Source organism: Bufo gargarizans, chromosome 5, assembly GCF_014858855.1.
Source record: "Bufo gargarizans isolate SCDJY-AF-19 chromosome 5, ASM1485885v1, whole genome shotgun sequence".
Classification (NCBI taxonomy): domain Eukaryota; kingdom Metazoa; phylum Chordata; class Amphibia; order Anura; family Bufonidae; genus Bufo; species Bufo gargarizans.
The window spans coordinates 236,558,658-236,581,827 of NC_058084.1; the positions used below are offsets into that span (position 1 = coordinate 236,558,658).

General features: G+C 43.2%; 1 protein-coding gene across 4 annotated transcripts in view; it reads right to left on the reverse strand.

Annotated features, from left to right (window-relative positions):
• The window catches only part of TRIO (trio Rho guanine nucleotide exchange factor), a 584,493-nt gene that overhangs the window by 395,840 nt on the left and 165,483 nt on the right, over positions 1-23,170 (reverse strand). For all 4 annotated transcript variants that reach the window (XM_044293534.1, XM_044293537.1, XM_044293535.1 and 1 more), the window contains exons 10-11: positions 21,640-21,762; positions 5,753-5,944 (exon numbers count right to left, since the gene is read on the reverse strand). In XM_044293534.1, the coding sequence (XP_044149469.1) occupies positions 5,753-5,944; positions 21,640-21,762 (315 nt within the window). The remainder of the gene's footprint in view (positions 1-5,752; positions 5,945-21,639; positions 21,763-23,170) is intronic.

Below are 23,170 nucleotides of genomic sequence, written 5' to 3' on the forward strand. Positions count from 1 at the left end.
CAACACCAATTTAAAGTGGTGGGCTAAATTGTTGAGTAACAGAATCTCCAAACTTCTGCCTGAGCTTGTGGGGGAGGAGCAAGTGGGGTTTGTCCCAGGAAGAGAGGGGAGGCATAATGTTAGTAGGGTAGTCCATGCTGTTTGTTATGCTAAAAAGAACAAATCCCCATTGGTACTTCTTGGTACTGATGCGGAGAAGGCGTTCGACAGAGTCAGCTGGCTTTACATGCGTAGCGCCCTGGAAGCATTTGGTTTTCCTGAACAGTTTGTTCGTGCTATTTTCTCACTGTATTCCTCACCTTCTGCACGTGTGATGGTGAATGGGACTCTGTCGGACGCCTTCTCAATACGCAACGGCACACGACAGGGGTGTCCACTCTCCCCCACTCTCTTTATACTTACCTTAGAGACCTTACAGTTAAAATTTAGACAAAACCCATTGCTTAAAAGGATTACACATGGGAGTATTTACCAATAAAATGGTGGCGTTCGCCGACGATTTACTTCTTATGCTAACTGACCCAGTAGACACTATGGCAGAGGTTATGAGTACCTTCCAAAAATTTGGAGAGCTGTCCAACTTTAAGATCAATATGGACAAATCAGAAGCATTAGGGATCTCCCTATCACAGGCACAGCAAGCTAAACTTAGAGGTAACTCCTTTTAAGTGGCCATCAACTTCTATTAAGTACTTAGGCATTAATATACCTAGGGATCCTGGATTGTTGTTCAGTCTAAATTTCCCTCCTCTGCTGAAAAAGATCGAAACCTTTCTGAACAAAAGCTCTTTACCTTTCCTCTCCTGGCTAGGGAGGAAAAATGTGGTTACGTCCTATATTCTCCCTCAACTAATATACACCCTTAGATCTCTCCCGCTAAACTTGCCGGCTAATTATATATCTAAGATCAGATTACTGATTGGGAGGTATATATGGGCGAACAAAAAAGCTAGACTCCCCTTTGGGTTGCTTACTAGAAGAAAATAACAGGGTGGCATCTCACTTCCAGATATAGATCAATACATACAAGCCATACATCTAGAGAGATGGATAGCCTTGACTAGATCTACACCCCCGCCCATTCATATAGAGATGGAACTTGCCCTAATGGGGAAATCAGCGGACTATATGCTATGGTTCCCTTTCAAAAAGCCGGATAAGGATTCTTTGGTCAGTGTGCTCACGAAAAGCACTGTCATTGCTTGCAACAAAACTGGAGCGCTTAACATGGGGAAGGGGAGACTGTCTCCTTCGATGCCGCTCAGAATGTTACCCCACATACTGAACACAGCTCGGGTTGAGGTTAGTTCCATTTGGAAGTCCTTACCCGGAGTAAGAGTAGGGGATCTTGCAAAATTGTCCAGCCATGTAGATTATTATGCCTCCCTTAGTGGAGGGAAAAGTGCTAAGTGGGATTTTCTTCAGGAAAGGGATTTTGTAGCCACATGTGCTACGTTCAAAAAGTCCAGATTTGTTCCACTCGCGGACCCTACGTGGTTGGAGACGTATATTCTGCAAACTACCCCCGAAATGTATTTCACTCATATATACACAATTGTTGAGAGATAAGAATAGTAGCTTGCCATCATATAGGAGCCTGGGAGAAAGAACTGAATTGCGTGCTGGATGATAGTGACAGAAGATTTGTTTTATCTCATTCACATGGATTCTCAAAATGCATTTTGACCCAAGAAAACTCCCTGAAGATACTCACTAGATGGTACAGAACTCCTCAATGGCTATATCAAATGGGGTAAGTGATGGATGATCTCTGTTGGAGGTGCGGAAAGGGTAGTGGGTCTCTATCCCACATCTGGTGGTTCTGCCCGAGTCTGAGGAGGTTTTGGGAACATATTGAAAAACGGATTAACCAGATTTGCTTAGTGAATCTGAAGCTGACACCGGAGTTAGTTCTATTGTGGTTACCCTCGGCCGTCTTCAGACCGGGCAGAATGAACCTTTCCACACATATGATTGCGGCTGCTAAGCTATTGATCCCTATTAAATGGAAAGATACAGAACCGCCGTCACTAAAAATGTGGCATGAAAAAATGGATGACATCTGCAGAATGGAAGAGTTAGTGGGATGGACCTGCCATACCAGAGATAAATACTTGCAAGTTTGGGGACCATGGATTAAATATACTAAGGATAAGAGGGGTGAGGGAGAGTAGGTAGGAAGAATACCGGAGAGTAGAAAACGTATCTTAAGGAGTCTTTATAGTCTACTGAAGATCGCACTAGTTTATAAGAGCGGAACTAAGCATTTCATAAGTCAGCATAAGCTGGAGTGGATCCTTTAGTTTAGCCTTTGATCTAGGTGACGAGGAAACTTGGGTTTAATCTTGGAGAGTCAAGTAGGCAGGACTTAGTTATTTATTTCTTTTTTCCTAATTCATACTTACATATGTGAGTGTACTGTATGTATGTTTTATATATTTTTCTTGCTTATCTATGCAAGCATATGGAGATAAATGGAACTGCTTGAGTCGACTGTATTTGCTCACCAGCATGTGTTGTCAGGCCGATGCCTAAAAGCCTAGAATCCCAGATTGTCATTGTGAGCCGATACGCTCGGCGATGTATGTAACTGTATAAGCAATGATAATTGTTCTGATTACTCTGTATGTATCTGCTGCTCTTTTTTTGTCAATAAAAACAGATTTGATACAATTTTATAGCAGTGTTCTTGATTGTTGTTTATCGCTCTTCTATATATTAGGATTGCACCTGTTAAATGACTGTATCTATATGTATTAGCCCTCTTTTTTTTATAGGTGTATTGACTTCTACTTTCTTAGTCACAGCCCCAGCACCATCCTAACAAGCCCAGGTAGTTTATAGCATCTCCCACCCAGAGAGGGTCTGTTAAAGGACCTTAACATGTATAGCTTGGAAGAAAGAAGAGACAGAGGGGATATGATAGAAACTTTTAAATACATAAAGGGAATCAACTCGGTAACGGAGGAGAGCATATTTAAAAGAAGAAAAACTACCACAAGAGGACACAGTTTTAAATTAGAGGGGCAAAGGTTTAAAAGTAATATCAGGAAGTATTACTTTACTGAGAGAGTAGTGGATGCATGGAATAGCCTTCCTGCAGAAGTGGTAGCTGCAAATACAGTGAAGGAGTTTAAGCATGCATGGGATAGGCATAAGGTTATCCTTCATATAAGATAGGGCCAGGGACTATTCATAGGATTCAGATATATTGGGCAGACTAGATGGGCCAAATGGTTCTTATCTGCCGACACATTCTATGTTTCTATGTTTCTAGTTACATAGACACTCTTCTATCATGGCCTGTTGATGCTTTGACACCTCTATGAACAACATAACATCACAGGAAATAAGAAAGAGCTGCATGGACACTGCCATTTGACAACAGATCAGAATGGAAGATATGAACAATAAAGGTAAAAATACATTACAAAAAGGTAACTACCTTTCATAAATTATTATTTTAAGGGTGTTAACGTAAAACCTCTAAGTTTACAAATACCATAGACACCTCAAACCCTTTCAGAAATGGGCCATTTTCATTTTTTACTCCTGGCCTACTGAAAGCCATAACTTTTTTATTTTTCAGTTAACGTAGCCGTATGAGGGCTTGTATTTGGTGGGACAAACTACTTGGAAATGGCATCATGCATACACTAAAGTGGGAAGCTGGGAAAAAAACTGTTCCCTTCATTATCTAGGTCAATATGATTACAGCAATACCATAATTTGTAAACTTGTTCTTGTGTTGTAATACTTAAAAGAAAAATGAAAACTTTGGAAAACTTTTTCTTTGCATCGCAATATTCTGACGCACATAGCTTTTTTAGATTTACATCTACGGAGTTGAGTGAAGGCTCAATTTTTAAGGAGTAATGTGTACTTTTCAGTGCTTTTGTTATGTGTATGAGTGTTTGAACACTTTATACAAATAATTGGGGGGGATGGTAAAGGACAATGCCTATGATCTTTATTTTTTATTATTTAGTTTTATTATGCGTTCTTCATATCGCGTCTCCCTTACACTGCAAAGAAGTACTATTGTAGTGTACGGGGGATTCGAACATTTCCTATGGAGACCTGCCACCTGCATAACTCTAGCTGTAATAGCCTGAGTCCCTTAAGAGAGACCCAGGCTATTACTGAGAACTTATGGCTTGCCCCATCTCCACGTGGAAAGGTGATCAGGTCTGGGAGCCTAGCAACGATTACAAACATTAGCCCCAGGTGTGTGGTGTTTAAAACAGCAAAAAAAACTGGCTGCTATGGAACCCACTCTGCTTGTGAGCGGATGCCATCATTGAAGACCTGACTTCCGCTGGACATTTACGGAGGGTGGTCAGGAAGGGGTTAAATGTAGTTTTCCACAATTCCTGACAATGAATCCTAGTAATAAGGACAGTTAGGATCACTACTGTGTGAAATGTCATGTGACATCATTTGAGTTAATTGGAGATGTATCTGTGGCAGTATTTAAGAGCAGGTTCAGCTCGTGAACTCTCTCCATCCTATTCTCCCACACAATTGATGTATATTTACATAGAGTGGTTGGGAGAGGGTTAAAATGTGCCATTGTTACCCCTGCGCAAATAAAAAATGTAAAAATGTCACACTATTTTTTGCAGTTAACTAAGCCAACAAATAGGTGGGTGGTATAACTTCTTATAAATCAGGTCTGGCCAGAAGGGGGCAGGGTTTCCCAAAATTGGCCAACCCCTTTACGTTTACACCGTCTATTACACAGTATTCATAAATCTTCCCAACTGTGTCAGGAGCCTACATCCATAAAATATCTGACTATAGCCCTTTACATTGAAACAAGCTAATGGTTAATTCAGGAACAGCAATCAACCAAGTTGGTTCCTGGTGCTGGATTCATCATTGGTTTCATTTTTTCATCTCATTATACACTTCTCTTATCAATGGTTTGACCACCCTGCAATCCATCAGCAGTGGCCGTGCTTGCACACTACAGGAAAAAGTGTTTACCTATGCACACACTTGTGGTCCTGGCCACTAGAGAGCCCACAGCTTTTTCCTATAGTGTACATACATGACCACTGCTGATGGATTGCAGGGTGGTCGTAACCAAGGAAATTAGAAGTGTATAATGAGATGGAAAATAAATCAAGCCAGCAAAATAAACAATATGAACAAAGTACATTAGTAAGTTCCTTGAATTAACTTAGGCTACTTTCACACGAGCATTCTGCTGTCCGCTCGTGAGTTCCGTTTGAAGGAGCTCACGAGCGGAGCAGAACGCTTCCGTCCAGCCCTGATGCAGTCTGAATGGATGCGGATCCGCTCAGACTGCATCAGTCTGGCGGCGTTCAGCCTCCACTCCGCTCGCCTCCGCACGGCCAGGCGGATCCGTCCAGACTTACAATGTAAGTCAATAGGAACGGATCCGCTTGAAGATGACACCATATGGCTCAATCTTCAAGCAGATCCGTCCCCCATTGACTTTACATTGAAAGTCTGAACTCAGGCTACTTTCGCACTTAGAAATTTTTCTAAGTTATTAATGCAGACGGATCCGTACTGAACGGAGCCTCCGTCTGCATTAATATGATCGGATCCGTTCAGAACGGATCCAATCAAGCGCAAGTGTGAAAGTAGCCTTAATCTACATAATACATGACATTTGCTGAAGTGAGACAATTTAAATATTCCAGTCAGTGAAATATATATAGTTAAGATTTATCAGAATTCTGAACATTGCCCCTGCTAGGAGAAAAAGGGATAAACTTACCTCCTTAACATGTGAATGAAGTGATACCGACATATCCAACAAAACCTTTCTCTGTTCAACTCGTCGAACAAAGTCTTGGATTCGGTCTTCTAACTGATGAGCTGCCTGATAAATTTCTTCAGGGTCACACTCTCCTGTTTGTGCCAACTGTTCTGCAGCTTCCAATAACTTATCTGCATTAGTATAAGTATTCTGACCATGCAAAAAACAAAACAATAAGACAGAGGTCAACAACAAATTTTTTTCACTTCCAAATTAAAGTTGGTCATACACATTAAATGTATGTGAATTTATGTGAGTCACCATGAAAGGGGACTCAATTGTCTGGCCAAATGTCAAGGGACATAAGGATCAGATTACAACTGTCCAATCCTTTTGTTTTCTGAGGCAAACCTCTGCTAGAGGAGTATAGCAGACGTTATCTCCCCCTCCCCAGTCACTACATATGCATGCTTGGCCAAGCATACTATATGGAAGTATAGGGAGAGAACTCTTATCTAATGCCTAAGGCCATCTTAAACTGGTTCTCAGGGAATGAATTAAAATGGCTGTCAGCAACCTGTCTTAGTATGAAAACAGGACTGGTTGGTGAGTAATAATGCATCAGAAGCATCACGTTCCTCCATCATTCTGTACATTTACAGCATAGCAATAAGCCGACAGCAGCAGGGCAGTCTTTAATATTGATTGGACCCACACTATACAGGTCCCCCCACACTATACAGCCCCCCCCCCCCACACTATACAGGCCCCTCACAGTATACAGACGCCCCCCCCCCCCAATATACAGCCCCCACACAGTATACAGCCCGCCCCGCGGTATACAGCCCGCCACACAGTAGACGGCCCACCACACACTATACAGTAGTTTACAGTATATTAGCATAACAGCCCCTGAGTGTCACCTTTTTCTGATATAATCGTCACACAAAAAAGCTCCACAGTTAAGGCAAACTTCACCTGCAACACTCCTGCTAGGACCTGTGACGACCTCATAGCCATGTGACCAGTAATATTGCTAGGTTACTGGTCACATGGTGATGATGTCATTAAGGTCCTAGATCACATTCACAGCTCTAACACAGTACGATGCCGGGACTCACCCCCTGTGAAGCTGACAGCCTGACACCCGGGGCAGTGGCTAGCAGGGCTCAAGAGGCAGCTGCCTTGGGCCCCCCAGGAGCAACTCGGCCTGGGGGCAGCTGCCACTTTTGCCCCTTGGTAAAGATGGCCCTGGACAGCAGTAGCAGGTGTCAGTTATCTAGCCATTATTAATCCTTTCTACCCATTTCCACCTTCCTGCCCAGGTCATTATTTGTAAATTGGACATGTGTCACTTTATGTGGTAATAACTTTGGAACACTTACTTATCCAAGCCATTCTGAGATTGTCTTCTCGTGACACACTGAACTTCATGACAGTGGTAAATTTAAATCAATATATTTTTCCTTTATTTATAAAAAAAATAAATCCCAAATTTACAAAAACTTTGGAAAAATTCACAATTTTCTAAATTTGAATTTCTCTACTTTTAAGGCCTCATGTACACAGCCATTGTGTGGCCATTCCGTGCATTGGGGACCGCAACTTGAATGGGTTTGTGATCCATCCACACTGCAAAAAAATAGAACGTTATATTTTTGGGCTGTGCAGAGGCACGGAGAGAAACACCACAGAAGCACTCTGTAGTGCTTCCGTAGGGTTCCGTGCCTCCGTTCCACATCACAGCTCCAGATCCCATTCACGCCCGTGTGCATGAGGCATAAGAGAGATAGCAATACCTCATAAAATTGTTATCAATCATTCCCCATATGTCTACTTTATGTTGGCATGATTTTGTAAATGTCATTTCATTTTCTCAGAACGTTAGAAGCCTTAGAAGCCATTTTTCTAATTTTCAACCAAATTTCCAAAACCATTTTTTTTTAAGCACCAATTCAGATATAATGCGATTTTGAGGGGCTTAAATAATGGGAACCAGACAAAAATTTCCCCATTTAAGAAACTACTCCCCTAAAATGAATCAAAACCGATTTTACAAGCTTGGTTAACCCTTTAGGTGTTCCACAAGAATTGAAGGAAAATGGAGGCGAAATTTCAAAATTTTATTTTTATGCAGATTTTTCATGTTAATTTTTTATTGCAACATAGCAAACGTTAACAACAAAATAAACCTCAATATGCATTACTCCGATTCTGCAGTTTACAGAAATACTGCATACATGTTGATAAACTACTCTATGGGCAAGTGGCTGTGGTCAGAAGGAAAGGAGAGCCATATGGATTTTGGAGGCAGATTTTGCTAGAATGGTTTTTAGGCACCATTTTGTATTTGAAGAGAAACTGATGTACCCGTAACATTCGAAACCTAAAAAAGTGACCCCATTTTGGAAACTATACCCTTCAAAGAATACAGTTAGGTCAATATATATTTGGACACATACACATTTTGTTTTTATTACCCGTTTACTAAAACATATTCAAGTTATAGTTCTATAATGGACAAAGTTCAGACTTTTAGCTTTCATTTGAGGGTATCCACATTAAAATTAGATTAAGGGTTTTAGGAGTTTCAGCTCCTTTACATGTGGCACCCTGTTTTAAAGGAAACAAAAGTAATTGGACAATTGACTAAAAGGCTGTTTCATGGGCAGGTGTGGGCAATTCCTTCACCATTTCAATTAATTCCTTCACTACATTCTCAATTAAGCACATAAAAGGCCTTTCTGGAGGTGTGGTGCTTGCATTGTGAAGATTTTGGCGAGAAGTAAACATGCGGTCAAAGGAGCTCTCCATGCAGGTGAAACAAGGCATCCTTCATCTGCAAAAAAACTGAAAAAACCCATCCAAGAAATTGCTACACTATTTAGGAGTGGCAAAATCTACAGTTTGGTACATCCTGAGAAAGCAAGCACTGGTGACCTCAACAATGCAAAAAGACCTGGACGCCCATGGAAAAGAACAGTGGTGGATGATCGCAGTATAATTACCATGGTGAAGACAAACCCCTTCACAACAGCCAACCAATTAAACAACACTCTCCAGGATATAGGCGTATCAATATCCAAATCTACCATAAAGAGAAGACTGCATGAAAGTAAATACAGAGGGTTCACTGCACAGTGCAAGCCACTGATAAGCCTCAATAGATTGGACATTGATAAAAATAAATAAAAAAATCTTAAAAAACCAGCACACTTCTGGAAGAACATTCTTTGGACAGATGAAAACAAGATCAACCTCTACCAGAATGATGGAAAGAAAAAAGCATGGTGAAGGCATGGTACAGCTCATGATCCAAACCATACCAAATCATCTGTAAAACACGGCGGAGGCAGTGTAATGGCTTGAGCATGCATGGCTGCCAGTGGCAATGGGTCCCTAGGGTCTTTTGATGATGTGACACAGGACAGAAGCAGCTGGATAAATTCTGGGGTTTTCGGAGACATACTGTGTGCTCAAATCCAGCCAAACTGATTGGTCGGCGTTTCATCATACAGATGGACAATGACCCAAAACATAAAGCCAAAGCAACGTAGAAGTTTATTAAAGCAAAGAAGTGCAATATTCTTGAATGGCCAAGTCAGTCACCTGATCTGAACCCAATAAAGCATGCATTTCACTTGTTACAGACTAAACCTCAGACAGAAAGGCCCACAAACAAACATCAACTGAAAACTGCTGCAGTAAAGGCCTGGCAATGCATCAAAAAGGATGAAACACAGCGTCTGGCTATGTCCACAAGTTCAAGACTCAGGCAGTCAGGTTTTCAACCAAGTATTAGAAATAAACATTTTATTTACAATTATTTAAATTGTCCAATTACTTTTGAGCCCCTGAAATGAAGGGATTGAGTTTAAAAAAATGTTACTCACATTTTTATGCAATCATTTTGTTCAACCCACGGAATTAAAGCTGAAAGTCTGAACTTCAACTGCATCTGAATTGTTTTGTTCAAAATCCATTGTGGTAATGTACAGAACAAAAATTTAAAAAATGTTGTCTCTATCCGAATATATATGGACCGAACTGTATATTAAGGGGAAAACTGAGCGTTTTACAGAATTTGTAAACACTTGGCTGTGAAAATAAAGAGTTTCATTTCTTCCAGTAAAACGTTGCTTTAGCCCCAAATTTTTCATTTTCACAAGGGGTAACAGGAGAAAAAGCACCCCATAATTTGTTACCCATTTTCTACTAAATACGGCAATGTAGTGATAAACTGCTGTGAGGGGCACATGGCAAGATTCCGAACGGAAGAAGCGCCATAAAGCTTCTGCAGCACAAATTTTGATGATTGTGATACATAGGGGCAAATTTTTTGCGGGATGAGGTGACGCTTTCATTGGTACAATTTTGAGGTACAGTACATAAGACTTTTTGATCGCTTGGTGTTACACTTATTGTGAGGCAAGGTGACAAAAAAAATTAAAAAAAATCACTGTTTTGGAATAGTTTTTTTTTTATAGCATTCACCTGAGGGGGCATCTCACGTGATATTTTTATAGAGCAGGTTGTTACAGACACAGCAATATCCAATGTGTCTATTATTTTTATGAAGTTTTACATAGTAAAAGCATTTTTGAACAGAATAAAATCTTGTTTTTGTGTTGCCATTTTCTGAGAGCCATTTTTTTTATTTTTAGGGTCTCATTTTTGGCCTGGTATTACACTTTTTGTGAGGGAAGGTGACCAAAAAATGGCTGTTTTGGCATTATATTTTGTAATTTTTTTTTTTACTGCTTTCACTTGATGGGGTGGATCATGTGATATTGCGGTTGATACAGATTTTTTTTTTTTGTCTGATCCCCTCTTCAAAGCATTACATCTGTATTATAATGCATTGGCTGTAAGTGTATTACCAGAGTAATACACTTACAGCCTTCCTGCCTGTGAGATCCAGGGGGCTGGATTTTACAGGCTAAAGCCTTTTTCACACGCCCCCTCTTTCTGGGTGCAGAGGAGCCGCATCTGCTCCTGAAGAAGGGGAGGATTTTTCCCCTGGAATTAAAGTGATTGATCAGAAGCTTGCTCGTCTCTGCTGCCATCAGTCTCTGCCACTCTACATGCGACCCTTGCCGGGGGGTTTAAAGTCACAGGTGTTACGAGTTTATCCTGGTGACTACCCCCCAGTGAAGTGAGTGCTTATTATATTTTTATGGCGATTTTATGTCTTTTACTACCTTTATCTGCATGGCCTTATGTTTCCTATGCACTTTTGACTAGTTGCTGAATTTGTGGCATTAATTTCCTACCATTGCACTGGTGATATCTTACCCATTATCACATACCGTACATTCTTCTAATTCAATTATTGTATAATCTTTTTGTGTTTCTCAGTTCCTTCTGGTTCTGCGGAGTGGCGCTTAGCAATTTGCACTCATCTATGGATCTCGGCCACCGCTGTGACCGACAACGTATGTCTTTCTAGTACGTAGAATTTAACATATCCAGAATCCAAACACATCCTCGTAAAGCCAAGGTGTCGTAAATCCTAGGTGGTCTGCCCCCCAGAAATCCTGGGTGACCTAAAAAGGGCTTAAAGAAAGTGTGTGTTCTATCTAGTTTGCTGAGTTTCATTACTTTATGCCAGGCCTGAACAGTATTCCATAAAACAGGGAAATCAAGTATGTTAGGAGGAAGTGTAGCTTTTGGTAGGTAAAGGACTGCTAAAAGGGAGATGTGGGGGAAATATTGTTTTTCCTTATCTACATTTGCAAAATGTGTTTTACCTCGCATCCAAATCAATAACATATCGGAAGTTGGCAGCCAGGTTATATAGTGAAATGTCAGGGAAATTAAGACCTCCCATTATCCGTTGCTGAAGTTTATAAAGGCTAATACAATTACAATTCCTCATCGCTTATGTCAGCTAGTTTACTACGGTTAACTCTGGTGACAGAAACCCTTTAACAATTTGCAATACTCATTCCCAAAGCCATCAGGGCCTGGGGCCTTAGAGAATTTGAGGGATTTTATAGAGGCCTTCATTCATTTGGACTAATAGGTGTGTTTAAAATTAGTCGATTATCATCTGTTAGGGTGGGAAGAAGGTTAGTATTAAGAAAACAGGACCCTGGAGATATGTCTTCTGAGGTAGCGGTATATAAAGATTCAAAGAAGCATTTCAATTGTTCCCCAATTTCCATAGGATGAGATATGAAGGAACCCGTTTGTAGCTTTAATTTGTAGATTTTCGTGGCTGAACGAAAGGGTTTGGTGAGAGATGCTAACAGTCTGCCAGGTTTATTACCGAACGGAAATATCAGTGTTTTTCATCATTCACATCTAATAATGCTCACTCATGAGCAACTGCTTCCGCCTCCACTTTAGCTTTTAAATATTGTCGTTTTGTTTCAGGAGTATTGATGAGTTTAAACATCTTATATGCCTGAGTAAGGGTAGTCCACGAGGCCATCAACTTTTTCAGTTTATGGGAGGCATAGGAAATAATCTGTCCTCTGATAAAAAGCATCTTAACAGACAAGTGGGTGTTTTTTTGTTTGTTGTTTTTTGGTGGGTAAAACACATACATTAACCTATGTGTATTTAAAAAAAATTAATAAAAAATGCTTAAATTCACTTTAAAATTGAATTTGTCATTAGAAAACTATTCTTCAAAATCAAGCCATGTCAAACATTTTAAAGGGAAACTGTCACATAGGTCATCTTTAAATAGAGAGAAACTTTCATGGGTCCAAGCATCATAAACTAAATAGCAAGATACGTAGGGCATAGTGCAGGGATCTAACTGCACTTACAATTTTTTCTGGGTGCCGCTCCATTCACCCGCTGTGGCCACCACTGTATTCTCCCGCCTGGTATGCTAATATTAGCATCAGAACAATGAGGAGGAGATTGAGTCTTTCTCCGTGGGTGTTCTTCTCACTGGCTGTGATGCTCTTCACTGCGATTGGACAGCGCTACAGCCAGGGAAAAGGAGACACCCACGGAGAAAGACTCAGTCTCCTCCTCCTTGTTCCGATGCAAAAATTAGCATACCAGGCAGAGGAAAAAGGGGGTCACAGCGGGAGAATGGAACGGCGCCCAGAAAAAAATAGTAAGTGCTGTTAGATTCCTGCACTATGCCCTACATATCCTGATAGTTGAAAGGCCCTCTTTAACCCTGGGCAATGCTATATACTGTGCATAAAGGGAACCTGTCATCAACTTTATGCTGCCCATACTAACGGCAGCATAAAGTAGAGATGTGTTTTAGAGGCCTGGAAAAGAGTCGTTATTCATGAATTCTAGCTCTCCCTGCCCACCTGCCTAGTTTTCCTCCTTTCTCTCTAGGAGAGAACTGCCGATAGTAAGCAGGTAGGCAGGGAGAGCAGAAGATATATAAATAACCATGACTCTTCTCAGGTAGATTTCACTCTTTTCAAGGCCTGTGCTACAATGATTAAGATGCTGGTTCTCGGCAACCATTTACTTTTAGCTCATGAGTGACACACCGCTAAAATCTGCATTTCTGTCACAAATTTATTGTGCCCTCAGTCATTGTTTACAACCAGAAATTCCAGGTTGTGGCCATAGATGAGCTGCAGTCACAACACTTCCCATACTGCTGTGTGCAATAAGATCGGACAAAAATGTAAAGGCATACTACATCCTTCCCTGGGCCAAAAAACTCATCCATTTGCTGCCTCTTCCTAACATTTCTTCCCAAACAGCCTCGATATAAGAAGCAGTGGACTCCAGCCTACCCTGCTTGTAGATCAAGATGACATGGCTCTGACATCACAACCATTCTGACAGAGGGCATCAAAGGAGGCCTGGTCATGACATCAGAGGAAATTCAGTCTCCTCAAAGTGCACAGACACAAAACCACTCTTTCCTATCTCAGAGGCAAAAAAAAAGTAGCGCAAGTGGATCAGTAAGGCTACTTTCACACTAGCGTTCGATCGGATCTGTTCTGAACAGATCCGATCATAATAATGCAGACGGAGGCTCCGTTCAGAACGGATCCGTCTGCATTATTTTAGCATATAAAAGCTAAGTGTGAAAATAGCCTCGTACGGATCCGTCCAGACTTTCAATGTAAAGTCAATGGGGGACGGATCCGCCTGAAGATTGAGCCATATTGTGGCATCTTCAAACGGATCCGTCCCACTTCCGGTTCCGGCGCCGCCATGTGAGGACGCAGCGCTCAGAGCTCCTGCATATCGCCGAATACCCGTGTCATTTTGCAGCGCAGGGATCTGCTTACCGATCCTGAGGAACGTCCGACTGACACCACTTACCTGCCTTGAGGAGCTGATGGAAAGATACCTCCTCCGGAGCGGGCAGAAGATCACAGGTGCGCAGCTAGCAGCCTCACAGAGCGCGGCAAAAATGGCGGACACTCAGCCACTGCTATTTCGGGAGGAGGGCTCTCAGAGCACCCAGGGAGAGGGGTCCCCTTTAGGTGGCTCGGACACGCTGGATTACAAGCAGCTAGCCATCGAGGTGGCGTTACGCATAATGCCGGACATCCAGAAAACGCTGGAAACAACAATACTGGCCTCATTTAACTCCCTAAGGGAGGAGGTAAACCAGACCAGCATGCAAGTGGGGGCCCTTGAAAAAGAGTTACGCTCCTTGCAGCAGCAAGCAGGGAACACTGAGGCTGTTTTGAAATCACAGCAGCATGACCTGGAATACCTACGGTTTAAAGTTGATGATCTTGAAAACAGGTCACGCCGCAATAACCTGAGGGTGGTTGGTCTGCCTGAATCCATTAAACAACTGGACCTTTTGGATATATGTGAGAGAGAACTGCCTGAGGCCCTGGGCCTGAAGTTTTTCTGTCGAGTGGAGAGGGCCCACAGGATTGGCCCAGATAGAGGAGCTTCTAGGGCAGTGATGGCGAACCTATGGCACCGGTGCCAGAGGCGGCACTCAGAGCCCTCTCTGTGGGCACCCGCGCCTTGGAAAAAGTCTATGGCGTACAAATATGCTTTAGACATTTCCTGCCATTCATCAGCACAGGACGCACTATGAACAGCACAGGCGGCTCACTGAATGTAGGCTATTAAGCTATTATAGCTAAATGATAAAGTACATGGAAGATATACTATATTGTATTCAGGTTAAATTGCCGTGTTGGCACTTTGCGATAAATAAGTGGGTATTTGGTTGCAGTTTGGGCACTCGGTCTCTAAAAGGTTCACCATCACTGTTCTAGGGACTCAAACTCTGAGTCTCCACGTGGTGGGGATGCGAGGCCTCGTCAGGTTATTTTCAAATTGCTGGACTTCAATGATAAGGTGGCATTACTCCGCAGTTTCCGTAAAAGACGGCATCAGATAACAATCAGAGGCCACAAAATCTTATTGTTTGAGGATTTCTCGGCTGAGGTGGCGAAGAAACGCAAGGCTTTCAGCCCAGTCTGCACTGAGTTATACCACAGAGACATCAGATTTCAGCTTCTTTTTCCGGCGGTTTTGAAGATTCACAGAGCAAATGGGGGGACCATTACCTTTAGATCCCCCACTGAGGCAAAGGAGGCCTTGGACGAGATTGTGGATGCGGAACCGCATGATGTGCCCCTCTCTCCCCAGCGGTCTACTTTGAAGGACTCATTGGATCCAGCTGCTCGACGAGGGAATGACCGTTTGCGCAGTGGCCTAGAAAGGCCCTCCAGAAGAGGACGTTGATATTCCTCAATTCAAAATGTGGTTGGGACTCAATCCTGAGGGGCAGTTTTTGTCAGTGTTGCTGACTTTGTTCGAGAGTAAGGTTGTTTTGTTATTTAGCTCTGTGCCCCACGCTAAGGCCTTTACTGTTCAGTCGCACAAATTGTTATTGTTTTAGGCCAGGTATGTGAGAGCTCTGCCATGGCGGAAAAAAGGAAAGTCTATAACTAGATCTAGTCACGGCTGCCATCATATAGCCATATCCGGCCTGGCGGGTTGGCTTCTGCTGCCACTCATCTAGGCAGGGCTATTTGGTTGCACGTGTTTTGGTTTCTGTTTTGTGTTATTTGATCTCCTTCCCTCCCTCCTCTCTCCCTTCTTCCTCCCCTCTCCCTTGGCTTTCTCTGCTCAGGGATCCGTACATACCAGGGCTACAATGAAAATTATATCCTGGAATGTCAAGGGTTTACGCTCCCCGCAGAAGCGGTCTAAGATTTTGCGCCACCTGAAGCGTTTCCAACCTGATATAGTTCTCCTGCAGGAGACTCATTTGGAGGAGAAAGATTTCTTCCGAATGAAAAAATTCTGGGTAGGTTCTGTGTGCGGATCCTCGGCCAGGGAGCGCAAAGCTGGAGTACTCACATTGCTACATAGGAATTTTTCAGGGAAAATATTATCGGAATCCCATGACAGTGAGGGCAGGTGGCATAGGTTATTAGTAGAGATTGGAGGAATTTCTTATAGCATCCATAATGTGTATGCCCCGAATGATAATAATGCCCCCTTTTACGCTCTTCTGGAGAACAGACTGCATTTGGATGGAACTCACAACAGAATTGTGGGTGGCGATTTTAACTCAGTTGCCTCTGTTCTGGAAGACCGGAAGAGGGATGTGGGGATGGTCAGTTCGCAAAGGCTCTCTGACAAGGTTCTACCTCCCTTATTAACCTCTACAGGATTGTATGATACCTGGCGCTCTTTACACCCTGATGACAGGGAGTATACGCATTTCTCACATGCACATAATGTATGGTCCCGTATTGATTATCTTTTCCTTCCTTTGCACATGGCATCTAGGGTGGTCTCCGCCGAAATTCATGACTTACTGATTTCCGATCACTCACCTATTTCCATTTCCCTGCAGGATACCTACCCTAGAGGAACTGATTTTCTATGGCGCTTTCCTTCTTTTCTGGCCGGAGACGACAACTTTAAAGATACACTGCAAGGTTGGTGGTGGGAGTTTCAGGGTGACAATCCCCGGGATGCATCAGATGTTTCGACCCACTGGGAGACTGCTAAAGCGGTACTGAGGGGTCGAATTCTCAGTTATGTCAGCAATCTGCGCAAGGTAGTAGCTAAACAATACCAGGAGGCTAGCTCGGCTCTTAGACAGGCGTACACTCAGTTCCTTCGGGTGGCCACCACTAGGAATAAGGAGGCCTGGATTGCAGCTAGAAACAACTTTGAAGTTTGGGTGGATAAAAGGGAGGCGATGTACAGGTCGGAGTTCCAGACAGATCTGTTCAGATTTGGGAATAAGTCAGGCAAAATGTTGGCTAACTTAGCGCGGGGCAGAAGGGCTCCTACAGTCATTACGGCTCTGAAAGAGGAGGGGGGAGTGACCCAAACAAATCCTAAGTTGATAAATGATCTTCTGGGAAAATATTATGAGCGTCTCTACAGTGACACTCCAGTGGACCCGGAAAAGGGTAGGCGGTTTCTGTCAGGCGTTAAATTGCCTTCCCTGACGGAGGAACAACAGGGATCTTTGAATGCGGAAATAACGGCTGAGGAGGTGCTACATACAATACGCTCCTTGCATAATGGTAAGGTGCCAGGCCCTGACGGATTCTCAGGAGAATTTTATAAAGTCTTACAGGATAACCTTACCCCCACGATGACGGAGTATTTCAACCATCTTTTGCACACGGGTAGTTTTCCAGCTCATGTTAATGTCGCCCACATTAAACTGATACTTAAACCTAATAAGGACCCGCAAGATCCAGGCTCGTATCGCCCGATATCACTCATTAACCAGGATCTCAAGATATTGACTAAAATATTGGCTGACAGATTGAGTCTCTTAATGCCTACCCTGGTGGGTCCTTCCCAAGTAGGTTTCATTAAAGGGAGGTCGGGGGTGGCGAATATTAGGAAGGTACTGGCTACGTTGGACTGGGTCAGGCGGCGCCCTCAGCCAGCCTGGGCCCCTATTCTGTTGGCTTTAGATGCCGAAAAGGCTTTTGACTCAGTGCGTTGGGACTGGTTGGGGGCGGTGCTAGACAAATTCCAGATTGTTGGGGATGTCCGTACTTTTTTGGGAGGTCTTTATTCTAGTCCGGCTGCGCGCATTCACACAGGAGGTTTTTTGTCTCGGGTTTTCCCCCTTCAGAGAGGGACTAGACAGGGTTGTCCGCTTTCCCCCCTTCTTTTTGACCTAGCCATCGAGCCTTTAGCCAGATTTCTAGAGGATTCTGACTTATACAAGGGCATTACCATAGGCAAGAAGGAGGTCAAACTAACCTTGTATGCTGATGATCTTTTAATTTTCATGGATACCCCCCAGCGTCACTTGGGCCCCTTGATGGAGTTCCTGAGTTCTTTTGGGTCCTTTTCGGGGTATAAAATTAACTCGTCTAAAAGTGAGATTCTTGAGCTACACGCCGCTAACCCACCGCAGCTTTGGCGGGATGCTGGTCTCTCTTTATCTGTTGTTAAGAAACAGGTTACGTACTTGGGGGTCAAAATTGGTAAGCTCCCGGGGTCACTGTATTTGCTAAATTATCCTCCCCTCATAACGAAAATAATTTCTGAACTAGAGAGATGGCATTCACTCCCCTTATCTCTGCTGGGGAGGTGCCAGCTCATCAAGATGATGAGTTTTTCTAAGCTGCTCTACCCTCTCCAGACGCTTCCGATCCTACTGAAACATACAGATGTCAATGCACTAAATAAGGCTTTTACCAAGTTCTTGTGGTCTGGCAGGCGCCCTCGTATCTCTCTTTCGAAGCTTATGCTATGGAAACCAGAGGGAGGAGTAAAATTCCCGAATATACGGGGATACAATCTAGCATGTCTCATGCGTCACGTGTCCGACTGGGTACACGACACAGATCTTTTCTCTAATAGGGAGGTGGAACAAAACCTGGTTGCCCCATGGAACTTGGTGTCGTGCCTTCACTCTAATCTGTCTGCATTGCCTGGGGATATTAAATCTTCGCTTTTATTGAGAGATACGATAGCAACCTGGAAGGCGGTTAGGAAGACTTTTAACTTGCCTCATGCAATCTCCAAATGGATGCCGTTATGGGGTCATCCGGAGTTCCCTTCCGGAACTAGTTTGAGACCTCCTGAGCTGTGGATATCTAGGGGTTTGGCTGGGGCGGAACATCTGATGCATCTGGGAGACAAACGCTGGCTGACTCCAAAAGAATTGAAGGAAAAATACGCTCTGCCGGATTCCCATTTCCTGCAAATAATGCAGATTGTGGGTTTCTGTTCACATAGATTGCGTGATTTGTCGAGGGAAGCGTCCAAAAATTCCTTCGATGAAGTCCTCAGTTTCTCCCCCCAAACGGTTTCACTCTCTAGGCTGTATAGGGCCTTCTCAGGAAATTTCACGAAGGTCAAGGCTTCCACACTTTTTAAGAAATGGGAACACATCACCATGGATGATGAGATTGGGGTTAAGATCCTGGAAGGTTGGAGTAAGGTACGCCAGTGCGTGGTAGGTGAGACTTGGCGTGAAACCTTTTTCAGGATGATGTACCGGGCAATCTATGGTTTTAACTTTCCGGCCTCTCCCCAGTTTCCGGATCGTATCACACATTGTCCCAATTGTAAGTTGGCGGCTATGGATTTCTGGCATGGCATTTGGACGTGTCCTGAGGTAGTCAAATTCTGGGCCGCTGTGATAGATTATATTAAGAAGAACTGGTCGGTGGAATTGTCTATGGAACCCCAGGCCCTGGTCTTTCATTATATCCGCCCGGTGAACCAGACTCGGATCCCGATTTTGTTGCACTCAGTCTTATTAGTAGCCAAAAGAGTCTTGCTCCAAAGATGGCTTACAGATGCCATGCCAGACATTCCTGATGTGGTCTCTGAATTGAAAGTTCTTTTGGGATTTGAAAGGATTGAAGCGTCTAGGCACAAAGAAGGTTCAGCTTCCAAATTCTTTAATAAATGGCGTACTTTTATTGCCGCGCACTTTAGTCCGCCAGAGACTAGGGAATTGGTGAAGCCCTTTCAGTATACCTCGTGGTATCTTAAAGCTTCTCTGGGTAATACCCTGGGACCCCTGGCAGTATAGTCCTGCCTCCCCCCCCCCTCCTCCCCCCTATTTCTGTCCCTCCCCCCTCTTTCCTTTCTTTTCTTTATTTCTTTCTGGTTTTTATTTGCTTTTACTTCTTTCAGAAAAATTGGAAAATGCAGTCAGATTCATGTATATTATACTCATGTTCCTCATGTAACTGTTTGTGCCCCCTGGTTTTCTCTGGAACCCATGCGGGGAAAGTGTGTGTAATGATTGATATGTGGGTACATGACCCGTGCCTTGTTTCTTTTTGATGAATCTGCTTCAAATAAACAGAATTAAAAAAAAAAAAAAAAAAAACGGATCCGTCCCCATTGACTTACATTGTAAGTCTGGACGGATCCGCACGCCTCCGCACGGCCAGGCGGACACCCGAACGCTGCAAGCAGCGTTCAGCTGTCCGCCTGTCCGTGCGGAGGCGAGAGCGGAGCGGAGGCTGAACGCCGCCAGACTGATGCAGTCTGAGCGGATCCGCTCCATTCAGACTGCATCAGGGCTGGACGGCTGCGTTCGGGTCCGCTCGTGAGCCCCTTCAAACGGAGCTCACGAGCAGACCGACGAACGCTAGTGTGAAAGTAGCCTAAGTTGCAAAGCCTTTACATAAATATACTTTTGTTAGCATTATCCTTAATTTAGAACTCCAGAAATCATTTTGATCGGTGTGCTAATGAGGCCTCAAAGTGCTCAGTGGTGCAAGAATAATGTACAAGTGCCCAAGTCTGCCCCTTTATTTGATTCCTGTACCTCCCCTTGCACCGTCCTGGTAGCTTCCTCCTGTGTGTCATCACAATCAGCAAAGAACTCCTCCTGCCTGGTCACAAACGTCACTTGCACAGTAAGTATCATGAATTTTATACCCACAGCAGGATAGTCAATGCACAAGCGCAGAGAGTTTCTTGTTCTATGCTTGTTAGAGATTTCACCAAAGGACACAATGACCAAGCAGGAAGTGTTCTATGCTGATCTTCACGTTGCAGAGGAGGGGGCAGACTGGATGGAACCATTATTCATGCCCAGTGGGGCACTTTGAGGCCTCATTAGCATACCAGTCAAACTGCGATTTCTGGAGTACTAAACTAAGTATAAGGTTGCTTTCACATGAGCGAGTTGTACACTCCGGACGGGCATGAGTATAAGACAGCTCCCGTCCTGAACTCCCAGCACTGCCGTGGTCACATAGCATTATATTAATTCATGATGCTATGTAACCCTTCGAGGTCTGGAATGTATTGGATAACAATGACATAATGCTATCATTGTTATCCAATACATTCCAGACCTCTATGGTTTACATAGCATCATAAATCAATATAATGCTATGCGATCCCGGCAATGCTAGAAGTTCAGGATGGGTGCTGTCTTATACTCACGCTCTGAGTCCACTGTACAACTCGCTCGTGTGAAAGTGGCCTAACTCAAAAAAATGCATGTTTTCATTTATGTTAAGTAGCAATGTCATTGTTAAATTGAGTCAAACTAGGTAGATTATTTTCAAAGAAATTTTGATGATTCCGTTTTTTTTGTTTTTTTTTGAGGGGGTGGGGTGGTGTTTCTTTTCTTTAATTCTTCATGTTACTACAATTTTAAAAAAAATCTTGAATCTTCTTCTTGAATCCATTCCTGTTCTGTAGAGATCTTTTTTCAATAGTTTTCTCACAATCACATGCAGAATTACAATTAAAAGGTAAGACTTTTTTCATTTATAAAAATGTATGCAGATAACACAGGATCCACCACTAACAGTAAGTAGCAGTAAGTAGTGACCTCTGCACATCACAAAATATGTTCACAATACTCTTCCTGATCAATGTCAATAAGTCATCTAAAGACTTAATAGATCAAGCTAGGTGGCAACCCCCCCCCCCCCCTCCCCACTTATTATCATCAGTATGTGGTTTTAATTAGAAAAAAAATTAGGAGTGATAAATTCCCTTTAAATTCTTCTCACCTGTGCAACCTCCTCAAAATCTTCATGCCGTTTTTGCAATGCCCTTGCTCTGTGAAGAGACTTCCCTACACCTGTGTGTTTACTAAGAAAGGCTTCTCCGTGGTTTTCAATCCAATCTAGCACCTACAAGAATAATAAAGAAACAAGGGGGAAAAGGCATTGCAGTTACCTGTACATATGTATGTTACACGGCTGAAACAAAGGCACATTGCAAGCACTGGAACTTAATGCTCATCAAGCAGGCACTTGCTTCAAGTTCCGAAATACTCCGTCTAACTATGTATGCGGAGTATAATTACACACTGCTAGGGCCCAGACACTTATTTTCAATTATCTATTTTATGTGCCCATATTAATATTTGTTTCCAGTATTCAACTGCACCTTTTGTTTCCTTATATTCTACTGTTCCAGGAAATAATTATTTACGTTTATTGTACATCAAAGTTATTTTGAAGTAAAATGTTTAAATTTCATAACTGAGCAATATATTTACTGTTATGCCTACAGAAGCAGTTTGGCATATTTTGCTATACCATGCGCTGTGAGATATCAACATGAAAACAACTATAGCGACAGTAATAGAGGTGTTCGTCCAATTATTTATCATGTGAACACAGCAGTGATATGCTCCACTAGTGCAAGCACAGAGAGAATATACCCAATGTAAGATAGGCTGTCAAGAAAGACAGCATATCTAATAGCTCAGTAGTCTCAATAAATCTTATGTGGTGAACCGAGTGTACCTTGTGAGATATAATGATACCTAACTTTTTTTTTTTTACTTCTTTAAAATAAGTGAGACAGTGTTACTAAAATTCTTACACACGCACTATGGCGTATGGCTCTTTGCTAGGAGAGGGGTATAAGGTATTTTTCCCTTGTGAGGGCTTGGCGATTTATGGTGGGGGTTGCTTCTAGGCAAGATCTGCAGATATTACTCAGTATTGAATATACAGCTAAGCCTACTTATCTCTGACCCTAACTCTAGTCTTAAGTGGGGAGATAGGCTAACTGGCTGTAGTCTGAGCACTCGCCCTGAAAAGAGCGACCCCCAGCCGCTGGAACCTTGGGCCTGACCCAATAATCCCTTCCTCTAATAGCTGACTGCAAGTTCTCTCTGACGCGTTTCGCCATAATACAATGGCTCATCAGGGAGCGATTAGTGCAGTGGAAGAGCTTCTTCATATAATAATACGTTGCCATTACCATTTTATATCTCACAAGGTACACTCAGTTCACGACATAAGATTTGCTAAGGGTACTTTCACACTTGCGGCAAGACGGGTCCGACAGGGTGTTCACCCTGTTGGATCCGTCCTTCCGCTATTTCGCCGTGCCGCCGCTCCATCCCCATTGACTATAATGGGGGCGGGGCTCTGATGCAGCTCAGCAGTGCACGGCGAAAAGGCCGCTGGACTAAAAGCACTGCATGTCCGACTTTTTAGTCCGGCGGCCTCTCACCGCGAACTGCCGTACTGCGCCAGAGCTCCGCCCCGTCCCCATTATAGTCAATAGGGACGGAGCCGCGTC